Here is a 26,521-nt window from a genome sequence, read left to right as displayed (position 1 = left end):
TGCACAAAAGCATTTGAGTTTGAAATAGCTGGTAGTGAACATTTCTTTTTGTTAGAATCAACTGACATTATCAAAGTTGTGTTATACAAAGATTAATATTAAACAATTGTAGAGATAACTGGCTGTTATCTTAAAGGAAAGATGGGAGACAGAGAGACCTCTTATCTTAAAGTCACTTAGGGTGTAGGTTAACCTTTCTAGGGTCAAATCTTCTTAGCAGTTTCTTTACAGTGGTTTCCTTAATTTCCTTTAAAAATACTTTGTCATGATTGACACATTTATAATTTTGTGTTTCCTCAGTATGAAAAGTATTTTAAAATCACATTTAACAGAATTATTAATAAAACTTTCCTTGCCCTACAGGTAACCAGTGGAGTTTTATTAACAATAATCTGCACACTCAGAACATAAATAGGTCTTCCAAAGGCAGCAGTAGCCTTGATAGATTATATTCCAGAAAAATCAGAAAGCAGCTAGTTCATCATAAACAGGTAATTTTCAATACCTTTTTTGAATTTTAATTTTGAAAACATTGCTTTGGAGGTTGCATAAGACTTGCCATAAGATCTTAGATATGACATTTAATGAGCTACTTAACTTAGGGAAATTATTTAATACTTTTGACACTGAGTTTCCTTATTTGTAAGATGGCAACAATATGTAGTTTACAGATTTTTAGTGGTGTCTTTTAAAAAACTGTCTATCTCTTCACATCTCGATTACTACCGTTCTAAGTGAGGCCATAAATATCCTTTGCGTAGTCAAAAGGCCTCTCTGTGTTTGTTCTTTCTCAATTCAATCCATTTTTCATGCTGCTCTAGAGAGTTCTTTGTAAATACAAACCTGATCATATCACTCCTCTAAATTCTTAATTGTTTCCAGTTGACCTTTGGGTTAATGTCAGACTCCTTAACATTTACTCCTTTTAGGATATCTATCATCTGCTCCTCTAACTTTCAGTCTGAATTTTGATCTAGCCATATTGAATTTGAGTTCCTGGACTACTCACACCAGTTTTCTCATCCAGGATTTTTGCATGTGCTCAGCTCCCTCCCACCCAACCACATAGTTTACTCCTTTGCTTGGATAACCTAACTTATTTTTCAGGCATTAGTTCATATTTACTTCCTCAAAGAGGTCTTCCCTTTCTAAATTAGGATCATAACTCATACGATACGTTCCCCTTGTATCCTATATTTTTCCTTTCATTGTATTCATCAGAATTTTTTACAGGGATTTCTTAATTTCGTTAACATGAGATTTGTGCATTTCACTGTGAGTAAATGATTTCTTAAATTGTTGTTAGGATTCATGTAGCGTGCTCTTTTATGTCTGGCTTTTTTTGCTCAAAATGAGATGTGCTTTCTTATGCCTGGCTTCTTTTGCTCAAAATGATATTTTTGAGATTCCCCCATATTGTTGAGTGTATCAGTTGTTCTTTTTTATTCCTGATGACTATTCCATTTTTGAATGTTCCGAAATCTCTTTATCCATTTTCCTGTTGATGAACCCTTTAGTTTTTATTTTATTCTTCAATTGTTCCTTTTTAAAGCATAAACAAATATGCATATATGTTCCTCTCTCAGCTTCTTCAGTGTGCAAATGCATGCATGTACAGCACACACACTCAGCTAATCACTCTTTCTTTCACAGAAGATGTCATATATTAGAGTGTAGTTTTATTGCAAGATACCTGTGGATTCTTGTGGTTTCCATCTCAATTAGTTCCATGATCTCTCTTGAAATTACACCTAAAATTTATTTGATGTGTATTTCACTTTGTGGAAGTGAGTGTGTAGCTGTCGTCAGATTCTTATGAGCCAGTACTTGATTATAATTACTTTTTGAAATGTGTCTTCCTCTTCCTCTTACAGTAGATACTATATCCTTGATACCTTGTACAGAGCCTAGTGTGTTGTTAATAAATATTTATATAATTGATTTAAGATGAAATGATATTTTATATGAAAACCCTTAGGATCTGGCAAGTTTGTGAGATCTTTGGGTTGTTTTTAAAAAGTGACTTAGCAATAAATTGTTTATTTTCACTTCTGTGTTTTTCAGCTGTGAGCTAACTATTCAACCTTTTGCAAGAAAATTGATCTGAATCTTTCCCTCATCTCCTTTTTCTTTTTGAGATTCTTATGTAATTTTAGGTGGTACTACTTTGCATCCTTTCAAATCCAGTTAAAATTTATTGAGCACTTAATATTGTGCTTACTGTATTTAATTTAGGATATGAAGATGGAAAATAAACCTAGAATATAACCCAGTGGATTTTTCTTAGTAAAAAATTGCAGTTTTATTCTTGACTATGAAGGACATTATTAGGACAGCTGGCAAAACTTAAAATGAGGTCTGAGGAATAGTTGGTAATAGTGCATCAAGTGTTAATTCTGTGATTTGCAGGGTTGTATTATGGTTTGTAGAAGGTTCTTGTTTCTAGGAAACACACTAAAGTATTCAAGGTTGATTAGTCATCAGGTTGCCAACTTATTCTGAGGTAGTTTAGAGAAAAAAATGTCTTTGTACAGTAATTTAAATTACTAAGTTTTGGTTGTTTCCAAATAAATTAAGGATTATATTTTTTCTTGATTGTAATTGTTGTATATGTTAATTATAGAACTTTTGGAACAATCTTTTGAAAACACTGATTTGTAGTAGGTCTTTACATGTTCACATAACATATTCATTATTTCATACATGTGCGTGTTGGTTTTAACTTAGGATACGTTTATCTTCATATCTGGAGATAATGGCCAAATGGATATTTCTTTATAATATAATATTATTGCTTTTTTCCTGATAAATATTTGTATCACTAGTAGAAATTTAGGAAATATTCTTTGAAAAGTAGATTTATTAAGTTCTTAATTAAATTATTCATTTATAATTATGGTTCTGACTTTCTAGTGACTTTCTATTTAGAGTAATGTTCTGCATATATGGATATATGGGGAAGTCGTTCAACAGATTCTTAAGGCTTTTCTGGGCAGAGATTTTTTTCTCCCTTTTGTTCTCTTGATTCATTGCTACAGATTAGTGGTTGCCAGGGGTTGAGGATGGGGCAGATGAGGCAGGTGGCAGGTTGGTGGGCAACGTGAATGGTTTGTGGGCAATAGAAAAGGACAATTTGAGGGAACTTTGTGGTGATGGAACTGTTTGGTATAAATTGTAGCGGTGGATACATGAACCAGCACATGTAGAATTCTATACAACTAAAATACACAAACACAGACATACACAGAAATGAGTACAAGTGAAACTGGAAAAATTTGAATAAGATTGGTGAATTCTAACAATGTCATTACCATATTGTGATATTATACTATATGTGATATTACACTGTAGTTTTGCAAAATGTTATCAGGCAAATTGGGTAAAGTGTACAAGAGATGTCTGTATTATTTCTTAAAACTTCATGTGAATCTACAGTTATCTCAATAAAAATATCACTTAATAAAAAACACGGACATACCAAAAAATGTACTACTCTTGAGAGAGAATTCCGTAAAAGCAAAGCTAAGAATATTGTGCAATAAAAATATTTTTCCATATATTTAAAACAGTTCTTAACCTCTACTTAAAAAGTGTCTATCAGTCAATCTTATGAGTGGCTTACATGAGAAAATCTTCCTGTTATTTTGCTTCTCCCCAGGGGTAAGAAATTGATTAATTCTTAATTATAACATGGAGAGATCTTGTGGTTGGAATTTGGAAATGATTTTTTTCTATCAGCAACACAGTTAAAACTAGATCTTTCAGGGAATTGTTTATGAGGAGAATTATAATTTAGTTTGTTGTTTTTAACGTTGTTAGCTATTAGATTAACTGTTTTTTATTTTTTTAAAGCAACTTAATCTACTAAAAGCAAAACAGAAGGCCTTGGTGGAACAGATGGAAAAGGAAAAAATACAAAGTAACAAAGGATCATCATATAAACTGCTGGTAGAGCAAGCAAAACTAAAGCAGGCTACTTCAAAGGTATGATCTGTACTTTTTACAGTAATTATCTTAAAAAAGTTACTTTCCTTTTTAGTATTTTAAGTTCTTTGAGTAGTTAAGCAATTTTAATAATGATTAGGTAGCTTAAATGTATGTTATTTTTCTCATCAATAGAAAAATCTATTCTAAATGGTTTTTTAGGGGGGAAGGTAGCTTTAACTCAAGGAAGTACCTGATCAATGTGGACTTACAGTGTTTTTCTAGTGTATTTCTTTTAAAGTGAATTGTGTTACAGTAAATTGAAGATAAAAGACTCAAGGAAATGTAGAGTTTTCCTAATGGGTCCCTTCTAGGTGAACATTAAGTTCAATGATTTGTATATAAAATTTGAAAAATAATTTGATATGTTTATTTATTTATTTTTGCTGAGGAAGATTCACCCTGAGCTAACATCTGTGTCCAGTCTTCCTCTTTTTTTTTTTTAATTTTTGCTTGAGGAACATTAGCCCTGAGCTAACATCTGTGCCAGTGTTCGTCTGTTTTGTATGTGGGTCATCACTACAGCATGGCTGACAAGTGGTATATGTCCGCGCCCAGGATCCAAACCCGTGAACCCGGGCCACTGATGTGGAGCACACTGAGCTTAACCACTATGGGGCAGGGCCAGCTCCTGTATTTGTTTTTTAATATTGGGGGATAACATTTATATGTAGCAACCAAGTTTGTGTGTTATGTTTCTATAAATAATGAAGTTATGGTTCTTTCATCAGATATTGAAATAACTTGAATTAATACTCTATACTTGAAGTTTTATAGGTTTTTTTACCTTCCACTTTTTGTCAATTATGCTTAGGATCTTTTGGTAACGTTTAAGATATTGGATTTGACCTAATGTAGCCTTTCTGTAGAATTTCACTTTTCTGAAATTTTGTTGTATATCCTATACATTACTCTAAAATAGGACATTAGGTTTATTGGTCAGTATAGCTTTTAATAATCTTGCTTTTTGAAGCTTACGGTTTACCTAAAAATTTTGTCCTTTAGAAGTATAAGTTTTCTGAGTGAATATTTTCATTTCATAAATAAATTTGTACTGAAAGAATTTTCATTCAATAAACATTGATTTAAATATTGTAAATTTCTGTGTACAGCACTTTAAGGATTTAATTCGGTTACGTCGGACAGCAGAATGGTCCCGTTCTAATTTAGACACAGAAGTTACAACGACAAAAGAAAGTCCAGAGATAGAACCACTTCCATTTACTCTGGCCCATGAACGTTGTATTTCAGTAGTCCAGAAACTTGTCCTGTTTCTCCTTTCCATGGATTTTACATGTCATGCAGATCTGTTATTATTTGTTTGTAAGGTAAGTAAACTAATAAGCATAATTGATAATTATAGACTTAGAGGGTAAGAGAAAGAAGAAAGAATGCAGTTTTTAATTGATTTTTGATTAAGAGAAATAATAGTAATTTTATTGGTTTTCCTTTTATGCAGTTTAGTTTTTTATTGTCCCTTGAAAGATTTAAAAAATATTTTGTCACTTATTTCTCAGGAGACCTGATTTATATTTTAATCTGGTTAAAACTAGATTAATGTAGATTTGAAATGTAGATAGTATGGGTATATCTATCTCCAACCTACTTTTTTTCTTTTAATTAAAATAGGAAATATGCAAATAAGTGTCAAATTATAGTAATTTGGGGGTTTTAATGCCCTGAAGGCTTCTCTGTAGTGTAGTCCTTGTTTATAAAAATTATTTCTAACTATTCATCCCAGATTTTTAACCAGATTTTAATATTTGATCCATGAAATTAATTTCTTTTGTGTTCCATGTCAAGCAATTTTTTTAATACCAAAAGCATATCTCATTATTGAAAACTGTTACTCCAATACTTTGTTTTTGGATAAAACATATATAATTGCTATTTAAGTATATGATTTTATAAAATGTATTACAGGTTCTTGCACGCATTGCGAATGCCACGAGGCCAACTATACATCTATGTGAGATTGTGAATGAACCCCAACTGGAAAGACTGCTGTTACTTTTGGTTGGAACTGACTTCAATAGAGGAGATATATCTTGGGGTGGTGCTTGGGCTCAGTATTCCTTAACTTGTATGCTACAGGATATTTTAGCAGGTTAGTCAGGATTTATTTTTCATAGGGTATGTCAAAATTAGCATGTTATTGCTAGACTAATCTTTAAAGGAAACTGTAACCCCCAAAAGTATAAATGCTCTCTTTAATGTTATAGCAGTAGGAACCATTTAGAATTACTTTTGTATTTATGTTGACAGTTGTGATAAATGTGTCTTTATGGAGGAGTTAGGTTCTTAAAACGTGAAGGGGTATTGGAGCTGGTTGGCTTCACTGTTAATACCAGCAGTGGGCTGCTTACTAGTTCTTTGTGTGACCTTGAGGAAGGTACTCTCTGTGCCTCAGTTGTTTTAATCTATAAAACGAGGAAAATAAAAGTATCTTTCTTATAAAGTTGTTTTGATGAATAAGTAAGTTAATATACGTAAAATGATTATAACTCCTTGTTCATATTACACATTTTGTGTTTTCTGCTGGCTACTTATCTTTACCATTTGAAGGTAATGCAGTGGGTTCTAGTATTTCCTTAGGTAGGTAGGAACTCATTTGCCTCAGAATCTTTTATAGTTGGTAGAGCATACATGCTATCAGTTTAGAGGAAAAAATATGCTTTAATGTGTTTTGGGTGTCTATTTATAAATTATTAAAGCAGTTAGGACTGTTTCCTTACATACAGGAGAATTGCTGGCTCCAGTAGCTGCAGAAGCCATGGAGGAAGGAACAGTGGGTGAGGATGTAGGTGCAACAGCTGGTGACTCTGATGACTCCCTTCAGCAGTCTTCAGTTCAATTGCTGGAAACTATAGATGAACCTTTGACACATGATATAACCGGTACATTCTTTGAATTATGTTTTATTTAAAATATCCTTTAGCTCTTTTTTTAAATGAAAATATATTTAAAATTAAGAATTTTAGTGAAGTATAAAATTAATTTTTATATTTTTCTGTTAGGTCTTTGGCCTTAGTAACCATATTAATTATTTTCCACAAAAATATGTTTTGCTTTGATTCTCTAAATGAATGCTCATTATAATAAACTACTGTCCTTTCGTAATGTCCTAGTTATTTTGATATGGTCTGATTTGGCTATGTTAAAGAAAGTACAGCCTAGAAAACAGTTCAAGATATGCAGTGGTGAAGATAGCAAGGGTAAAAGCTCTTGTTCTTTAAGATCCACTTTTTTTTGGTGTATCTTTTTCTTTTTTCTTTCTTTGTTTTCTTTTCTGCCTTTTTGAAAACTATACATGTATCTTAGCATGCACAGTTCTTCGTGGCATACTCTTTACTTTTCAAGACTGTTTTAATTGCTGTGCTATTATATATGCCAGATGCTGTGGTCATTTCAACCATTTGTGATACCTTAATCTTACATTCTCTCATGATTTTATCCCTTCTACCTGATATTCCTTTATCTGGAATAGACTTCCTCCTCTTGTTTGGATGATGAATTTCTTAATCTACGGTTCACATTAAAGCATGCCCTCCTCCAAGAAGCTTTTTCCATCACCACTAGCAATATTGAAGGCTGCCTTACACTTTTGATTATCTCTGATAGCACTTATGTTGTAGTTGTTTTAATTTCTGTAGTGTGTACCTTTACCTCTGAACCTCTGTTAATTTATTGGAGGGTGGAAATTTGATTTATTAATCTTCATTTTCTAGGCAGTCTATAAATGTGTTTTGAATAAGAGGCTGAGAAGGATGGAAAGATAAGGATTGTAAGGCATAGAAAGCCAGTTAAGAATTTGGAGACATCTGAGAGCAAAATAATTTCTAACTCATAATAGAAAAATAACGTGAATAGCAGCAGTCTTATAACTTAAATTTTCTTTGCTTTTCACTTTAATACTGGGTATCATTTCCTGATATATAGGATGTAACATAATGAATTACATATTGGAGGTAACAAAATTAATATTATTATTCATTCTAGAAATGGTTAATGATTATTTTTAATAGCAAAGTTTATGTAACTTGATTCAACAAGGGCTGATCCTGTGGTCTTTTTCTCTGGGAAATCAAATATTGCACTGGTATTTCTAATTGTGTGTTATATAGTGATACAATTGCATACTTACTAATGCTTAATTGTCAGGTATAAAAATTTAGAGATTTTAATATCAGTATAAACAAACATGTTACATACAAGTAAAATAACTTTTTCTGTAATTAAAAGCAATATATTGGTTAAATTTTATGTTATATATTCCACCAATAAAATCACTTTCAATTATTTGAAGGTGCACCTCCTCTTTCCTCTTTGGAAAAAGATAAAGAGATTGATCTTGAGCTACTTCAAGATCTAATGGAAGTTGACATTGATCCTTTAGATATTGATTTGGAAAAGGATCCTCTTGCAGCCAAAGTTTTTAAGGTATGATACACTAGAGTATTCTTTGCAATGAAAATCTTTCATCTTATAGTTTTGGTTTATTACTTAAAAGAGGAAAGTATACGTATTTATCATCAAATGGAACCCATTATTCAGTGTACTTGAAATATATTAAATTGCTATGAGTACTATAGTAGTTTTTTTATAATACCAATGAAATAGTATAAGGAAAACATACCATTTTATTAATATAGCCACTCATATTATTTTATATGTTAGTAAGAACCGCTGATAAGTATGGGGAAGTAAAGTTATGGATTATGAACATTTAAGTAGAATTTAAACTCACCCAAGCCAAGTTCATTGCAGATTCTACTTGTGTGTTAGCCTCAACTTTTTCTAAAGGAGATATACCCCTAATACTTTATATTGGTTCTTTTTGTGTGTAAGAGATTTTATTAAGGAAGCCAGTTATCTCTCAGGTTTTAAATAAATAAGGTATTTTTAGATTTTCTTATAAAATGAAGAGAATATTACTGAGCCATTCCTACAAATCATTAAGATTTGGGAATTTAAAGGGTGGGGAGAATGTTTATTTTGTAGCCTTGTTTTGAGTTTGAGATAAGGTAAATAATATGTCACTCTTAGTGAAGAGGCAAAAATAAACCTCAGTTTATTTCTGTTCTTTTAAGCCAATAAGCAGCACGTGGTATGACTATTGGGGTGCTGATTATGGCACCTACAATTACAATCCTTACATTGGAGGTCTTGGAATTCCTGTAGCAAAGCCACCAGCAAATACAGAGAAGAATGGATCGCAGACAGTTAGTGTTTCAGTTTCTCAGGGTAAGTGTGTGTTTATATTTTAAGGCATATGCTATTCTTAAATCCTAAATTTCTGTATACTTTTTCCCTTGAGAAATCAAGCCTGAGTATATGCTGAGAGGGTTTAGTATCACAGGTATGCCGTGAGAGTGACATTCAGAGCTGTATGTTTCTCTGTCAGACAGTTTGGAGGAGCTTCCATTTATGGTCCCTCTTTTGTTTCTCAAAATAACACCTAGCAAAATATATTCATGAGTTATATGGATTTGCCAGTGATTTTAATTAATTGTGCTTTCGTTTATTTTTTTATTCTTATAATAGACTTGTATTTTATTTGTAAATGAATGAAACCACATTGAATGTTATTTTTGCTCTCTTTTAGTCATGTAGAATAGATCTGACTTTTTTTTTAATAAAATCTTTTCTTAAGTTTTGAAACAATCATACATTTACCGAAAAGTTGCAAGTGTAATACAGGGAAGGTTTGTTTTTCTGACCCATTTGGGAGTAAGATGCTAATCTGATGTTATTTTTGTTTTGTTTTATTTGCTTTAAAGGACATTCTTCTACATAAACACATTAAGAGGAAGCACATTCCATCCAAATTAGGAAATTAACATTAGTACTAACATTCAGACCTCATTCAAATTTCAGCAGTTGTGTCTAATGTCCTTTATGCAAAAGGATCCAGTGCAAAATCCTGCATTGCATTTAGTTGTCGTATTTCTTCAATCTTATTCAGCCTGCCGCAGTTCTTCCGAGTTAACTTTCATGACCTTGATGCTTCTGAGGATTGCAGGCCAGTTATTTTATAGAATGGTCCTCAATTTGGGTTTGTATGCTATTTCCTCGTGATTAGACTGTAGTCCTGTATCTTTGGCAGAAATGTCACAAAAGTGTAATACTCAGGTTTTCTTATGACATCTTTTTAGGTGGCTCATGATTTTAATTTTTCCCACTACTGGTGGTTTTAATTTTAATTACCTGATTAAGGAGGTGCCTGCCAGTCTTCCCCATTGTAAAGTTAGTCTTTTCCCCTTTGTAAAAAAATTTTTTGGGGGTGGGGTGGCAGAGTAGTACTTGGAAACTGTTGTTTTTTAAAAAAATTTATTATTCATTTAGTTTTGAATAGACCCATGGTTTTCTGTTTTATTCAGTGGGTTATAATTTGTCATCATTAATTTGTTGGTTTGTTAGTTTTTACTGGGAAAATATGAATAACATAAAATTTACCATTTTAGCCATTTTTAAATATATAGTTCCATGGCATTCAGTATATTCACAGTTGTCATTATTTATTTTGATTTTCAAACTGACCCGGATTTGACCAGTGCGATCTCCTTTAAGCTGGTCTTTTTGACATTTCCTCATCTTTGAGTACTTCCTTGTTTTCTGGTACAACAAGACACCCCAGGCTCTTCATTTGCTGTCCCTTCCCCAGACTGAGAATTAGCCACTTCAGCAAGGAGGAGAAGGGTATTTCAAAACCTTTTGTTGGAGAAATGTAATTAAGAAACCAAAATCTTGATGCTAGATATACTTATTGCTGTTTTGGTGGCTGTTTCCATGCCCTGTTGGTGGACACATTTAGAGAGAGAGAGAGAGAGAGAGAGAGAGAACTGTGTGTGTGTGTGTCTACACACATTTGTGTCTGTAGTTATATCTGTCAGTCTGTCTATCAGTCTATCTGTAAAGAATGCCATGAGTTCACATTGATCCGTCACTTAATCTGAGTGTAATCTAACTCCATAGGCTTCATTTTAGTTTTCTCCTTTTCCATATTTATATATCTTTTCTCTGATGGTGAGGAGTCTGGTTCTCATTATCCTTAATTTATTTGCTTCTGTTATCATTACTTCACTTATTGGATCCACCTCTGTCTGTATATCCACTCTCCCATCTCTAGCCTGCTTTGCTCAGATGCTGTTACCTACTGTGGCTCTGATACCACATGCTTGTTCTTATGTGAGGATACATTCTTCACCCTATTTTGGGTTTGGATGTCAACATTTTATTATAGGAAGTAGGACATGAATAATAATTATCAAATAGTTTTTTTTTTTTCTTTTAATTGCTTTCTGTAGCCCTAGATGCTCGCCTAGAAGTTGGACTTGAACAACAAGCAGAACTTATGTTGAAAATGATGTCTACCCTGGAAGCAGATTCCATTTTACAGGCATTAACAAATACATCTCCTACATGTAAGTAAAAAAATCACCATTCTTTGTGTATTGCAATGAATAATTTATCTCTTGATTATTTTCGGGTTGGACAGATTTTTAAATTCCATGTCTGGTGTGAGTCTGAGTGGGCTAGGTATATATAACCTCTCCCTTGCTAAGTTCGTAGCAAGTTGAGAAATAAGACAAAGATTAACAAATCAGGAGAGTGGAGGGGGAACAAAATACCTCCATGTAGTGCTCTTAAGTTCAGTCCAAACACCTGAGTCATGTTTTTGTTACTGTGGTATTGTGACGGTAATGAAATTCCTAGCGAAGTTCATTGCATTATATCCAAATTTATGATAAAGTGGGTTTTTTAGTAGTAACATCTTTATCATCTTTAAAGACTATAATAGAAACCTAGGTAAGGGTGACAGCCAGATGGGCCTAATTGAACTGCAGAATTGAGAGGATTTACTACTTAATTATCTATAGCAAAGAAAGGCAACTTTTTATAATAGAGGACCAGATGGTAAATATTTTAGGCTTCCTGGGCCATAGTGTGTATGTTGGGACTACACAACTCTGACTTTGTAGCAGTAAAGCAGCCATAGACAATACATATATGAATGGGCTTGGCTGTTAGAGAAACCATGTTATAGACTCAGGCAACCTGCCAGATTTGGCCATCAGGCTATAGTTTGCTGAACCTTAATGTACAGTGCTAGTGCTAGACTTGGGTGGATTTCCTCCTGTCGGGTGAGTACAGTTAAGATGATCTGTCTCTCAAAGACAAAGATTGAGGAGCTGTGCTGAGGAGGTGGCGATGTTTTTATTTTTCTTAGGCCTACGAATCACTTCACCTTCTCTGGGGCATGGTGAGTAAAAGAGTAGATACTAGTTAGAACCTAGGAAGAGCATTATGTCTTTCTTCTCATGTTAAGGAGAGTTCACAATCCATTTCAGTAGAGAAATTTGGGTTTTTAGATCTTCCTATGTTAAATCGAATTTTTTTGGGTTTGCAATCTTTATTTATTTCTTGCCTTAGAAGGTATAGAAAAAAGGAGAAAAACAGAAAAAATGGTCTAGTGTCCTATAATCTTAGTATTACACTACTTATTATTACACTAAATTACACTAATATTGTTGTATCTTATCTCCTGTGTAATATGGTATGTAATATGTAATATCTCTCTGTGATCTCAGACAACCCAATGCTGCCCCAAATAGCCCTTTTCTTTGTTAGACATTTCTTGTTTAAGACAATTTATTAGAAGATCCTTTTGTAATTTGTATCTATTTCTCTTAATATATTCTTTCTTTTGCTTATTGTCCTGCACAGAACTCTGTCTTCCTTTTAATATAATAACTTTCTAAATATAATGAGAAACCTCTCTTAAGAGGCCCTGTACATCTCTGTTCCCCATGAATATATACTCATTTAGTTAGCTTGGTGTGTGACCTGGGCATCGGAATTTTTTAATCCTTCCCAGGTAATTTTAATCTGCTGTCAAGGTTAAGAATCAATGGACTAGAGTCTAGATTATTCTAGAAGTACTTTCTCAAGCATTAGTCAAGATTCGTCTTTTTCTCCCTTTTCTTTTCCTCTTTTATTAATTAGGAAAAAAATTGAAAATAAAAATTACTAGAGAGTAAGAGTCTTTTCTCTTGGTGGACAGCTCCTGTGAATTTGAGAGCTTTTCTCTTTGGTAATTGTGTTTTTGACTTTCAAGTAGTGTAAAAACAAGTTTTCAAATAATAAAATGATCAACCACTTTAAAGAATTCAATATTAATTCTTTTAAAAAAAGATCTTTACTTGCCTATAGATATTAATAGCTAGTTAACGTTTCTCCTGATACTTTGTGTATAAAATAATAATTGTGTTTAATTTTCAGTATCACAGTCTCCCACTGGAACAGATGATTCACTTCTAGGGGGTTTACAAGCAGCAAACCAACCCAACCAGCTTATTATACAGTTATCATCTGTCCCAATGTTAAATGTTTGTTTCAACAAACTTTTTTCCATGCTTCAAGTCCATCATGTTCAGGTATGACTTCATGAGAAATGGTGTATCTTTAGACATTGCCAGCCTAATAAAAGATGAAAATAACTAGGAAGATCATTCTCAACTTTACAGGGATGATTTCTTTATCATACTGAGATGGAAAAATATTGGAGATACTTTGATAACCACAGTTCCTCAGTGATAGGTCATTTATAACTTTTATGATTTTTAAGCTTTACTGCTTTAGTTTCAACTATATATTTTACATACAACTGTATTTAAAGACTTGAATCACCTCTTGTAACTTAGAAAAACATTTGTATTAGGTAAATTGTAAATTTTAATTCAGTTAAATTTTGTTTCATCAGGAATTTTAGGATGTGTTTGCTTGTCAACTGAATTGAAGTTATTAAAGTTATTAAAACCAGAAGTATTTAATAGAACAATTATTTACTCATAAGGATTCATACGTAAGATTCTTGTTTAAATGATATTTCATAATATAATAGGTACTTTTTTTCTTGTCAATTTTCATTCTTTTTCAGTTGGAATCACTTCTCCAATTGTGGCTCACATTGAGCCTGAATTCTAGTTCATCTGGTAACAAAGAGAATGGAGGAGACGTTTTTTTGTATAATGCTAATCGAATACCTGTCATTTCATTAAATCAAGGTAAGATTTATGAGGAAGAAAATTATTAACATAGCATAAATAATAATTTTAAAAGGTCATGATTAGGTTAATATACACATAATCTTTGTTATTGGGGTTATAATGTTTTAGTGAAAAAACAATTTATACACTGACTTAATTAGCAGGAAAGAGAACAGAAAACTCTTATTCTCTGGTCTGTATTATCTTATGCCTGTGTGCAACTAAAATTTACAACGTTTTGTTAATTTTTATGCTGTATTTCCTTTAAGTATTGTCTTGTTCATAGGCTGTTCTGTTGCAGCTGGTGTTGCAATTAATTAAAAGTGTGAAATTAACTTCTGGGGGAATTGGTAAATTGGAGAAGGATCTCAATTTCCTATAGAAGTTGTATTAGTTGATTTTTTTTCTTGGCAAATGCAAGAATATGTGGAAATAGTGGGACTCGAATAATATCCTTCAACAGGAATAGAACTAATGTTCAGCTTTGGCTACAGGAATTTATCTTAGTTATATTGTAAGAGAAGTGAAAACGATCACCTGTTTCTGGTGCTTTCTCCCTAGAGAGGCATATCCTATATCTTGCACGCTTCTCACATGGCTTGTCTTCCAGTCTTAGTGACAGCCACACTTGTTCATGGTCCCACTTACATCTGCATTGTCTCAGCAAGAGCCAGCCCTGCTTTAATGAATAGGTTTCCATCTTATCCACTGTATTAATACTTACTATTATAAATTTTACTCCCATCACTATTTTTAACTTTATTATAAAGACATTAAACATAAAGAAGAGTAGACAGAAGAGTAAAAAATAATTATTCGTTACTGTCATCAGATGTCTAGTCAGTATTCAAATTTCTAGTTGTCTCAAATATTACAAAATGTGTTTATTTGAAATGTTTACTGAAATAAGTCTACACATTTAAGTTAATTGTGTTTCTTAAATCCCTCAATCTGTGAAGATTCCCTCCATGTCTTTTTTATCCCCCTGCAAAGTCATTTGTCAAAGAAGTTTAGTTGTTTGTCTTCCAGGATTCCCAGGATCCTGATTTTAGTGATTGTATCTCCATGATGTCCTCTGTATTTCTTGTAAATTAGTAGTTAGACCTGGAGCTTAATCTGATTTCCTTTTTAAAAGGCAATTTCATAGGTTGTCTCTCTTTTGATGATGTTAACAGGCACCACTAATGGTTAATGCATAGGCTCATTAAAAGTTCACTAGATGTTTCAAAATTAACATCGTCTATTTCTGTCATTCCTTCTTCGTTTATTAGCTGAAACACTTCCATAAAGAGAAACTTCCTTTCATATGCTGCTATGTCGCCCTCTGGTGGTACAGTTTGTATAATAGAGGCAGGAAAACTGCTATAAATTTTTTGTTTTTTGAAAGTAGTTTTAAAATGAATTGATTCACAAGTAGTCTACATTCATAATCAATTAGTGTCTTTAATAAATATCTGTATAAGTTCATGGATTTAAAAATATTTCTTATGTTTCTATTACAATTCTTTTGCTTATTGATGCTGGAGTTCTGCCATTTGTGGCCAGTAAGATGCTCCATTTTTAAGGTTTTTTTGGTTTTGTTTATTTAGAGGTACCTGACTATTTTTATTAGCTTTTAGTATGATAGGTGTTCCAGACTCTTTATACTTCCTGCCTAACATCTGGAATCAGCCATTTTTAAAGGAAATTTTAAGGACACAGTCTGGGCACTGTATTATGTTTGTGCATTTTTTGTGTGTGTGTGAGGAAGATCAGCCCTGAGCTAATATCCATGCCAATCCTCCTCTTCTTGCCAAGGAAGACCGGCTCTGAGCCAACATCTATTGCCAATCATCCTCCTCCTCTTTTTTTTTTTCCCTCCCAAAGCCCGAGTAGATAGTTGCATGTCATGGTTGCACATACTTCTAGTTGCTGTACGTGGGTCGCGGCCGCAGCATGGCCGGAGAAGGGGCGTGTCAGTGCGTGCCAGGGATCTGAACCCGGGCCGCCAGTAGTGGAGCACGTGCACCCAACCGCTAAGCCATGGAGCCCGCCCCTGTTTGTGCATTTTGAATAACTTTTTTGGCTATTCCAGCTGCCACAGGTGCTTCTTATCTGGGCCTTGCAAGTGACCTAATTGTTTTTTCAGTTTGTGCTTTTGTTGTGAAGTTGCATTGGTTTTGAATGGTGTACCCCATCCCTGTTTTTCCAGTATGCCCTATTATTTTCAATTTTTGGTTTTGCACAATGTAAAACACAAATTGTGTTGCAGTAGCAATGCCTGTAGTTTGGAAAGGACAACAAATTTATAGTGATAACATGTTATTTTTTGTGTCATGGGCTGAGCTTTAAACTTAGCCATAATATGTTACTGACTATTAATGCTTTAGTTACATTTAATGAGGAACTCTTTTCATTTGTATGTTTTGAGGACACTAAGTAGTGAGTTGATTTAAAGAAATAATGTCATATTTTTGAATTAGTTTTATTTTGTTTTTAATTCTTAGTAAACATTTGCTTTTTCTGAGTAAAAATTTTTGCTTTTTCTCTTTTTTACATAGCATCAATAACTAGCTTTCTCACAGTGTTAGCTTGGTATCCCAATACTTTGCTCCGGACGTGGTGCCTTGTGCTTCATAGTCTAACGCTCATGACAAACATGCCGCTTAATCGTAAGTTCGAAAATTTATTCCTCTAAATCTCTGACATAGACTTTATTATTCTTGCTATCAAATTCTTAATAAAGATTTTTCCAATAATTAATATAGTTGTGAAAATGATTGAATTGCTTTTATGAATGTGTCTCTTCTGAATTTGTTCTTGTGTAACTTATCCTTTGTGTTTCTTTACTTTGATAGTATAAATACTCTGATATATCTATCAAGTTCAAATCATATTTTTACCATCTGAAAACTGGTTATTAAAATAAAATTGATTACTTTTAGAGTACAAAATCAAATCTTTAATGTCAGTCTATGTTTTATGGTGGTTATTTATTATTTTTAAAGTACTTTTGCACTTAAAATGATTTATTATAATATTCATGAACATATATGACTAGATTCCTCAGGTTTTGTTTTTCACATCTGAATCCTATATTCACTGAACATAATTGCTTTTTCTCAGTTTCTAATGTCCTATTAAGTTTCCTACTTTCCTCACCCCCCCCAGCCCCTTTTTCCCATTTAAGTTAAGATGGTAAAATAATCTCTGAACCTTCTTAGAAAGGAACTTTTATTGCTTTCTGTATCCCAAAGTCATGAAGATACTCTCCTACATTGTCTTCTATAGTGCTTATTAGTTTTACTTTTCATGATTAGTTCTAGGTTTTATCTGGGATTCTTGAGGTTGTTGTGAGGTGTAGGGATCAAAGTTCATATTAGAGAGCAAGGACTAGCCGTTTGTGAATTGAAATCTTCATTGCATCCGTAGATTGTGACAACGGGTGGGTGGATTTCATCCCCATTCTTTTGGGCTTAATTTCATTAAATAGAAAGCTCTGTCACATTGATAAAGATATTACTTTAGATCATTGCTTAGCATAAAATGCTATTCCATTTTTTCATGTGGAATATATTTTCTTAATAGGAGATCAGAAGCATCATTATCTCATACTGAAGATAGATTGAACTTAAAGAATATTTTATTCAGTTTAGAAAACTGGTGTGTTGCTTGTATTTCACTTAACAGTGTACAACCTTTGTACACGCAAAAATGAATAGTTTTTGCCTCAATTTATTTTGGAAAACTGGGTTAAAATTTACCTGAAAGGTAGATCTCAGACTATTTCTGGAAAGGAGAGAGAATAGCTAAGAATAGGCTCACCAAAAGGACAGTAAGCATTTAGCCATTTCTTTTCCACTTGACTGTAAACTGAATAAGATGCACATTAAACTAGGTATTTTTCACAGTCAGAGGAGGAGAGGCAGGAGATCTGCAGTAGATGAAAATAGAGAATGAGTCCAACCCAGTTAATGCAGTAGAGATTCAGACCGTTTGAATAAACTGTAACTCCCATAAATGTGTTTTCCTTGAAACTAAAAAATGTTTTAAATATTGCATTTCCATTGTTTCAGGATCTATTTGTTAAGAACGTTTTTTTTTTAAATGTTTTATAGCTGGTTCCAGCAGTGCCATTGGAACTCAGGAGAGTACTGCCCATCTGTTGGTTTCAGATCCAAACCTTATTCATGTTTTAGTGAAGTTCCTTTCTGGCACCAGTCCACATGGAACAAATCAACATAGTCCGCAGGTAATATGACTTTTGAAAACCAGTGATAGGCCTAGACTATACAATAAACGTATTTGTAAAGGAAAACTTTAATGTACCTAAATATGTAAAATTTTTATTGCTGAAGTAATAAATGATAGCCTTTTATGTATAATGTAATAAAATGTTTTGAATTATTTATAATAATAACTATACTGAAACTGAATTATAGCTGGTCGTAAGTTTTCTCTTGGATCTTTATTGGATATTTATGAAAATATGTATTTTTGGCATTAATTTCGTATAATTTAAGAAACATTCTGAATAAATACTTACCTGAAAGTCAGGGAAGCGTTTCAAAAATTTTGAAATTACGAAAGTTTTTAAAAATAATGTGTCTTGTTTAATGACCTCTGCTGTTGAGATTGACAATTCACCTAACTTAATCATATTATAATATTAAATATTTTATTTAACAAAAAATAATAAGATGTATCAGAGCTTGTAAACATTTTTAGTCTTAGTACAGATTTCCTTTATATCAGTTTTAATTTCTTATTATGTTGTACTGCTTTTTAAAATATTTCTGCTTCAGTATATTTCTTTTCATCCAAAAATATATTTAGCATTCATAGCACCTTTTTAAGGAAAGTTATTCAAGATTATCATGCAAGGTTATCTTTTAATTCTTAGCTGTATACTTATCTGTGTGCTAGGTCTAAGTACTCTTCTAGGTGCTAAAGAGTGAGTCTCTGCCTTCTTGGAGCTTAAATTCTGGTGGATACATTTAGTCAATACTTTGGTACTGAATATACTTTAATTTTGTAGTTCGTAATAAAATATACAAGACAAGGAAAAAACTGAGAAAGAAGAAACTACTTGTAGTTAGGTTGGGCCAGAGTTTTGGTAGGGGCAGAGGCATATTATCAAGTGATTATTATACATAAAGATTGCATGAATTTGGAATGTGAAGATTCCTGGGATCACAGATTCCAACTTCATTATTTTATATATGAGAAAACATGCATTATCTGCATTGCCCACCGTTATACAACTAGTTAGTGGTAAAGCTAGGTGACAGTGAGCATACCACTGCATAAAATAGTGCTATTTCCTCCCCTTTTTTTAAAAGACAGAGTTAAAGTTATTAAATATCAAACTTTCCTGAGATATGTTGGTTTTATATAGAAGTTTGGTTATGAATGCTATGATTTGTATGCTCAGTATTAGAAATTAAGTTTATCTAACTTTAAAATAGTTTGGAGAATTACTCTGCATTTTATTTTTTCAAAATTCCTTCAAGGTCTTCTGATCATACCAGATTAGGATCAAATACAATAATATGTAGAAGTGTTATAAAATGTTCCAAAACATAGCTGAGGTTATACTTACTTTGGTTTTCGCTATCATTTCTTTCATTGATAGAAGTTTAGGAAGGCAGTTTTATGTGAATTGGTACAAGTTTGTTTTTAGCTTTAGGTTTTTTTGTTTGTAGTTTTTTGTTTTCATTCACTTTAGTATTTGCTCTGCTAGTATTTATCTGCATGACCTTTTGTAGATCACTTAACCTCTCTGAGTCTCAGTTCTTTTGTTTTGAAGTGGGATAATTGAGAAGATAGTTTGTGAAAATCAGTGCATAATTCCTTTGTACTTTTGAAAGGATTATAAAGATATTTCTTGTGTAATGCAGATGAATCTTTTTTTGTATTGAGTTAAACCTAATATAAGTTGTTCTAAACCATAATGAAAAAATTATTGACAATATAATCTGTAATTTTCAATTTAAAATAAATATATCAAGACCTAAAAAATGAATTGGTTTCCTGCTATCATTGCTAATATTTTTGTTGTTCTTCATATGAGAAATTACAACAGTATAGCGCTTGACTTAACACACGAAACTTTTTAAGTGAATAATTCTATAAATAGTATCAGTAAGCAGTTTTCAGTGGAATTTCCTTTCTCTTCAGGTTGGTCCAACAGCTACACAAGCTATGCAAGAATTTCTTACCCGATTACAAGTACATCTTTCTTCAACATGTCCCCAGATATTCAGTGAATTTTTGCTCAAGCTAATTCATATACTTTCAACAGAAAGGTAAATTTCAATATATACCCAGGTTCCTGTTGTAGAAGTTACATGTAATCCTCCAGATAAACTTTCCCTTACCATTTGTTGGAGGTTTATCTGGGAACAGATAAGCAGGGTAGTAGGGATTAAGGGGGAAGGGTTGGTGTGTTTCATGATTGTTTTCACTTTGTTACACCTCTCCCAGATCCTGAACTCTCTCTGTTATGAGAGGAATTTGTTAGTGCCGTTGAGTTGATTCCGACTCCTAGTGACCCTGTGTACAGCAGAGAGGAACCCTGCCCGGTTGTTTTGGGCCATCCTCTCACCTTCCAGCGCTGTATCAGACAACGCTCCCCTGCTATTCATAGGGTTTTCATAGCCAATTTTTTCGGAAGTGGGTGGCCACGCTCTTCTTTCTTGTGTCTTGGCTGGAAGCTCCGCTGAAGCCTCTCCACCGTGCATGACCCTGCTGGTATTTGAAATACCGGTGGCATAGCTTTCAGCATCACAGCAATACACAGATACCACAGTATGACAACTGACAGATGGGTGGTGTGATTTCCTGACCGGGAAAGGAACGTGGGCCTTGGTGGTGAGAGTGCTGAATCTTAACCACTAGACCACCAGGGCTGGCTATGAAAGGAATACAGTGTGTCAGATCTCTGCTTGGTTTTGATGCTTTCATAGATTTGTTATTATAAATATTCTAGGTGAAACTTACTTGCAGCTGTTTAAATTGTTCTAGAATACAAATAGAGAATTAAAGCTACCATTGATTTTATTTGAAACCAAAATATAAGACCTCAAAATGATAGCTTAGAAAAGAAAGTTACATACTAATCTCAAGTAGAAATCCTAAATAAATTTATTAACAAAATCAGGCAATATGTTAAAAGAATACACTGTGACCATGATGTGTTGATTCTTAAAATGCATGAATGATTCAACATCATATAATATATATCACACTAATGAATCATTTTCGTCATACTATGACATTTCATAATATCCAAGATTACGTTCTGATAAAAAAACGCTTAATGAAATATAAACAGTGTCATCTCATTTAAAGTTACAAAGAAAACTGCATGATGAACAAACCAAACTCTGGCATGTTTGATTATTTTAAAAATTCTCATTGATATCAAGAATAAGTTAAAGGTGGAATCTTTATATATCTTTATTATTGAATTTCTTTATTGATATCTTTATTATTTTACTTGATATCTTTATTATTGAATTTCGTTCTAGAAGAGCCAGTGAATTTAAAAATAAAAAAAGTATATTAGAAAATGGTTAAAATCATTTGTAGATTACATGATTCTTTTCTTTAAAAATTAATTTTAAAATATTAGAAACCAGAGAAAAAGGTGGTTTATAAAATTTAACATAAAATTAATAGTTCATAATAATAGATATTTTTTATAAAACAGCAAAATACCTGACACGTAAAACAAAAATTAATGCAACATCTATGTGGAGGTATGTTTTCATAGCTGTACAAAATTTTATCTCATAGCTATTGTCTTCATGTGTGTTTTCCTCTTCCTTTATAACTATTTTGAAACACTAATGTGGTTGTAGTTCAACTTGTTTGTAGTATAAACACAGTGAAGAATATGGGCAAGGAAGAGTAGATTCACAAAACCAAGGGCATACTGTTATGATATGCATACATGTATTTGGAAACATGAACATGAAGATTATGTGAGATTTTGGATGATATAAGTAAAACCAGCTGACAAGCAAGAATCAGTCACCATTTATTTCATTTTTCTTTTAACTAGGCTTTTTTTTTAAAACTCTGTATGAAACCTCTAAGTATATTCATTAGATGTAGGCTTTAGTATAGTCCTGTTCATGTAGAGTTGTACAACAGTAAAGGTTTTCATATGAAAATTCAGTACATTTACTCTAACATTTCCTACAGAAATATTAGTCTTGTTTAGTTACATACTATCTTTTTTTTTTTTTTTGTGAGGAAGATCAGCCCTGAGCTAACATCCGTGCTAATCCTCCTCTTTTTGCTGAGGAAGACCCTTTCTGAGCTAACATCTATTGCCAATCCTCCTCCTTCCCCCCCCCCCCCAAAAGCCCCAGTAGATAGTTGTATGTCATAGCTGCACATCCTTCTAGTTCCTGTATGTGGGACGCGGCCTCAGCATGGCCGGAGAAGCGGTGCGTTGGTGCGCGCCCGGGATGGTGCGCGCCCGGGATCTGAACCCCGGGCCGCCAGTAGTGAAGCGCGCACTTAACTGCTAAGCCACGGGGCCGGCCCACTGTGTTTTTTTTTTAAGTGGAGGTATTTATAGGGTAACATGCCTCAAAAACTAATTAGAAATTTTTTTTTTCTTCTACTCTTCCACCCCCTTCCACCCTTATATACACTTCATAAATTTTCTAGCATGCTTTCTTTAATTGGGTCCATAATGCTCTGGCCCAAGAATACTCTTCGTTTTTTGTTTTGTATGTTTTTAAGAAAGTCTCTGGTGTCCTGATAAATAAGCCAGCAGCTCTTTCATTAATAATAAAGATTGAAAAGAAGCACCCAGTCTTAATATAAAGAGGGCATTCAGTTTTATGAGATAAGTGTTTTACAGATATTTTCTATTGGTCTGTGGATTTTATTTTCATTTTATTAATGGTATCTTTCAAAAAGCAGTTTTTTATTTTGATGAAGTTTTGTCAACTTTTTCTCTTATATATTATTATTTTTCTGTTGGAAAAAAAATTCTTGCCTAACCCAGCATGATACAGATGTTTTCTTCCAGAAATTTTATAGTTTGGAGTTTCACGTTTAGGTTTATGTTGAGTTAAATTTTGCATTTGGGTCAAAGTTCTTTTTTTTTTTTTTGCCCGTGGATTTCCATGTTCCTATACTGTTTGTTGAAAAGACTATCCTGTTTTCATTGATTTCACTTTGTACCCTTTTCAAAAATCAGTTGACCATATTTGTTTTGCTCTATTTCTGCACTCCCTTCTATGAAATTGGTGTTTGTGTCTATTCTTTTCCAATATCACACTGCCTTGGTCCTTTTATATTATTTCTTGAAATCTGGTAGCGTGGATTTTCCAACTTTGTTCTTTTTTCAGAATTGTTTTAGCTATTCTAGTTCCTTTGCTTTTCCATATAAATTTTAGAATCAGCTTATTATCCCCACTCCCCCCCAAAAAAAACCCTTCTGGAGCTTGATTGAGAATGCATCAATCTATAGATCAATTTGGAAAGAGTTATAGCCTCTTGGAGAATTTCCTTTTTACATGGTCATGTGGTCAGAGACTAAAGACAGTCTTATTGCCTCCTTTCCAATGTGTATGTCTTCTTTTGCCCTCTCCTAATTGTTCTGGTTAGGACTTCCAATATGATGTTCAATTGAAATGGTGAAATTTGCCCTCCTCGGTTTTTTCTCGCTCTTACTGGGAAAACATTCAATCTTTCACAAATAGAAATGTTATTAGTGGTAGCTTCTTTTGTAAATGCTTGATATCAAGTTGAGGAGGTTCTTTTTGTTCCTAACTTGCTGAGACTTTTTAAAAAATCATGTATTACTCTTGGATTTTATGAAATGCTTTTTCTGCATCTATGGAAATGTCATATGTTGTTTTTTCTTAAGTCTGTAGATATGGTGAATTACATTGATTGATTTTTTTAAGTGTTGATCAATATACAGTCCCAGGGTAGACTCAACGTGGTCATGATATATTATATCTTGCGGGATTTAATTAGTTAATATTTTGTTGAAGATTTTTGAATCTGTTTACAAGGGATATTTCCATTTTTCTTATAATGTTTTGGTTTTTGTGTCAGGGTAATGCTGGACTCATAAAATGAGTGTTCCCTTTTCTATTTTCTGGAAGAAGTGTAATATTGATATTATTACTTACTTAAATATTTGATATTATTCACCATTGAGGCATCCTGGGTCTGGAGGTTTCTTTCTAGAAAAAGTATTCAATTTATTTTATAGGTAAAGGATTATTCAGGTTTTCTTTCTACTTGAGTGAGCTTTGGCTCACAGTTTGTGTCTTGAAGGAATTTGTTCATTTCATCTATGTTGTTGAATTTATTATTTGTAATATTTCTTAATTATCCTTTTAATGTTTATAGGATCTAGTTTGATTCCTTTTATCATTTCTGATATTGGTAATTTTATCGTTTATTTATATATTTTTGTCATTATTGCTAGAAGTTTATCAATATTGATATTTTCAAAGAACCAGCTTACAGCTTTGTTGATATTCTTTATTTTTTTATTTCCAATTTTGATTTCTGCTCTAATAGCTATTATTTCCTTTTTTCTGCTTTCTTTGGGTTTTATTTGCTCTTTTCTAGCTTAAATTGATTTAAGACTTATCTTTTCTCCTATAAGCATTTGACAATATGTCTCTTTTTTTAAAAGTTATTTTATTGAGGCCGTAATAGTTTATAACATTGTGAAATTTCAATTGTACATTATTATTTGTCAGTCACCATATTATATATATGTGCCCCTTTACCCCTTATGCCCACCCCGCCACCCCCTTTTCACTGGTAACCACCGATCTGTTCTCTTTGGTCATGTGTTTGCTTATCTTCCACATATGAGTGAAATCATGCAGTGTTTGTCTTTGTCTGGCTTATTTCGCTTAACATAATTCCCTGAAGGTCCATCCATATTGTTGCAAATGGACAATTTTGTATTTTTCTATAACTGAGCAGTATTCCTTGTGTGTGTGTGTATATATATATATATACACACACCACATCATCTTTGTGGGTTCATCAGTTGATGGGCACTTGGGTTGCTTCTACGTCTTGACTATTGTGAATAATGCTGCAGTGAACATAGGGGTGCATAAGTCTCCTTGAATTGATTTCAGGTTCTTTGGATAAATATTCAGTAGTGGGATAGCTGGGTCATATGGTATTTCTATTTTTAATATTTTGAGAAATCTCTATACTGTTTTCCATAGTGACTGCACCAGTTTGCATTCCTACCACAGTGTTTGAGGGTTCCCTTTTCTCCACATCCTCTCCAACGTTTGTTATTTTTTGTCTTCCTAATTATAGCCATTCTAACAGGTGTCAGCTGATATCGCATTATACTTTTGATTTGCATTTCCCTAATGATTAGTGATGTTGAACATCTTTTCATGTGTCTGTTGGCCATCTGTATATCTTCTTTGGAAAAATGTCTGTTCATATCCTCTGCCTATTTTTGATTGAGTTGTTTGTTTTTTTGTTGTTGAGTTGTATGAGTTTTTATATGACAGTATCTGTCTCTTAATTGATCTATTTAGATCACTTTACATTTAATATAGTTATTGATATAGTGGACTAAAATTTATCACTTTGCCATTTTTCTGTTTATTTAATTAGTTCTTGGTTACCTCTTTTTAAAGTCTTTTTCTGCCTACCTTTGGATTAAGTATTTCTGTCTTTTTTTTTTTTTTTTTGGTGAGGAAGATCAGCCCTGAGCTAACATCCATTGCCAATCCTCCTCCATTTTTTTTCACCAGAGCCCTAGTAGATAGTTGTATGTCATAGCTGCACATCCTTCTAGTTGCTGTATGTGGGACATGGCCTCAGCATGGCTGGAGAAGCAGTGCGTTGGTGCGTGCCCAGGATCCGAACCTGGGCCACCAGTAGTGGAGCGCGCGCACTAAACCACTAAGCCACGGGGCCGGCACGGATTAAGTATTTCTTTTTTGATGATTTCCTTTTGTTTCCACTATTGACTTATTATTTATAACTAAAAAATTTTGATAATTGTGTTTGCCCTAGCTTTACAATATATTTATTTCATCACAGTCTACCTTCTAATATTATTTTACCTCAACTCATGTATAACGCCAGAACTTTACAACAGTGTTTTTCCAATTTCTTTCTCCTATCTTTTGTGACATAGTTATCATATGTTTACTTTTATATATGCTGTAATCACATAATACATTCCTACAATTTTTTGCTTTAGGTAATCACATATCTTTTAGACACTTAAGTAAATAGTATTTATGCTTGGAAATAGACAAGCCTCTTACACTGGATGATTAGTGTGAGCATTCCAGTCATTGTTTTCAGGAGTTGGGCTGGGTTTGGGCTTTGTTGTTGCTATGTTGCCTTTGTGTTAACATCAACTTCAAATTGATCTCGTTACCTTCTGCTTCAGTAGGGTTTGGGGTACAGAGCGGTTGGTTCCAGTGTTCTTGTTCTATCCTCAGTCTTCATTCTTTCGTATACATTTGTAC

The 26,521-nt window shown here is 33.0% G+C and overlaps 1 protein-coding gene across 9 annotated transcripts in view; it reads left to right on the top strand.

The window, feature by feature from the left end:
• BIRC6 (baculoviral IAP repeat containing 6) overlaps positions 1–26,521 on the top strand; it is a 239,599-nt gene that overhangs the window by 102,011 nt on the left and 111,067 nt on the right. For all 9 annotated transcript variants that reach the window (XR_009221707.1, XM_058551470.1, XM_058551474.1 and 6 more), the window contains 13 exons: positions 364–491; positions 3,853–3,984; positions 5,097–5,312; positions 5,908–6,091; positions 6,726–6,881; positions 8,291–8,424; positions 9,075–9,228; positions 11,292–11,408; positions 13,267–13,421; positions 13,925–14,051; positions 16,574–16,684; positions 18,131–18,264; positions 20,193–20,320. Coding sequence is in view for 8 of the 9 variants with exons in the window: in XM_058551470.1 (XP_058407453.1) it covers positions 364–491; positions 3,853–3,984; positions 5,097–5,312; positions 5,908–6,091; positions 6,726–6,881; positions 8,291–8,424; positions 9,075–9,228; positions 11,292–11,408; positions 13,267–13,421; positions 13,925–14,051; positions 16,574–16,684; positions 18,131–18,264; positions 20,193–20,320 (1,876 nt within the window). In the remaining variant the exon portion in view is untranslated. The remainder of the gene's footprint in view (positions 1–363; positions 492–3,852; positions 3,985–5,096; positions 5,313–5,907; positions 6,092–6,725; positions 6,882–8,290; positions 8,425–9,074; positions 9,229–11,291; positions 11,409–13,266; positions 13,422–13,924; positions 14,052–16,573; positions 16,685–18,130; positions 18,265–20,192; positions 20,321–26,521) is intronic.

This window comes from Diceros bicornis, chromosome 12 (genome assembly GCF_020826845.1).
Source record: "Diceros bicornis minor isolate mBicDic1 chromosome 12, mDicBic1.mat.cur, whole genome shotgun sequence".
Lineage (NCBI taxonomy): Eukaryota > Metazoa > Chordata > Mammalia > Perissodactyla > Rhinocerotidae > Diceros > Diceros bicornis.
The sequence above is the reverse complement of the archived record's forward strand: the minus strand, read 5'-3'. Positions and strand labels throughout refer to the sequence as shown.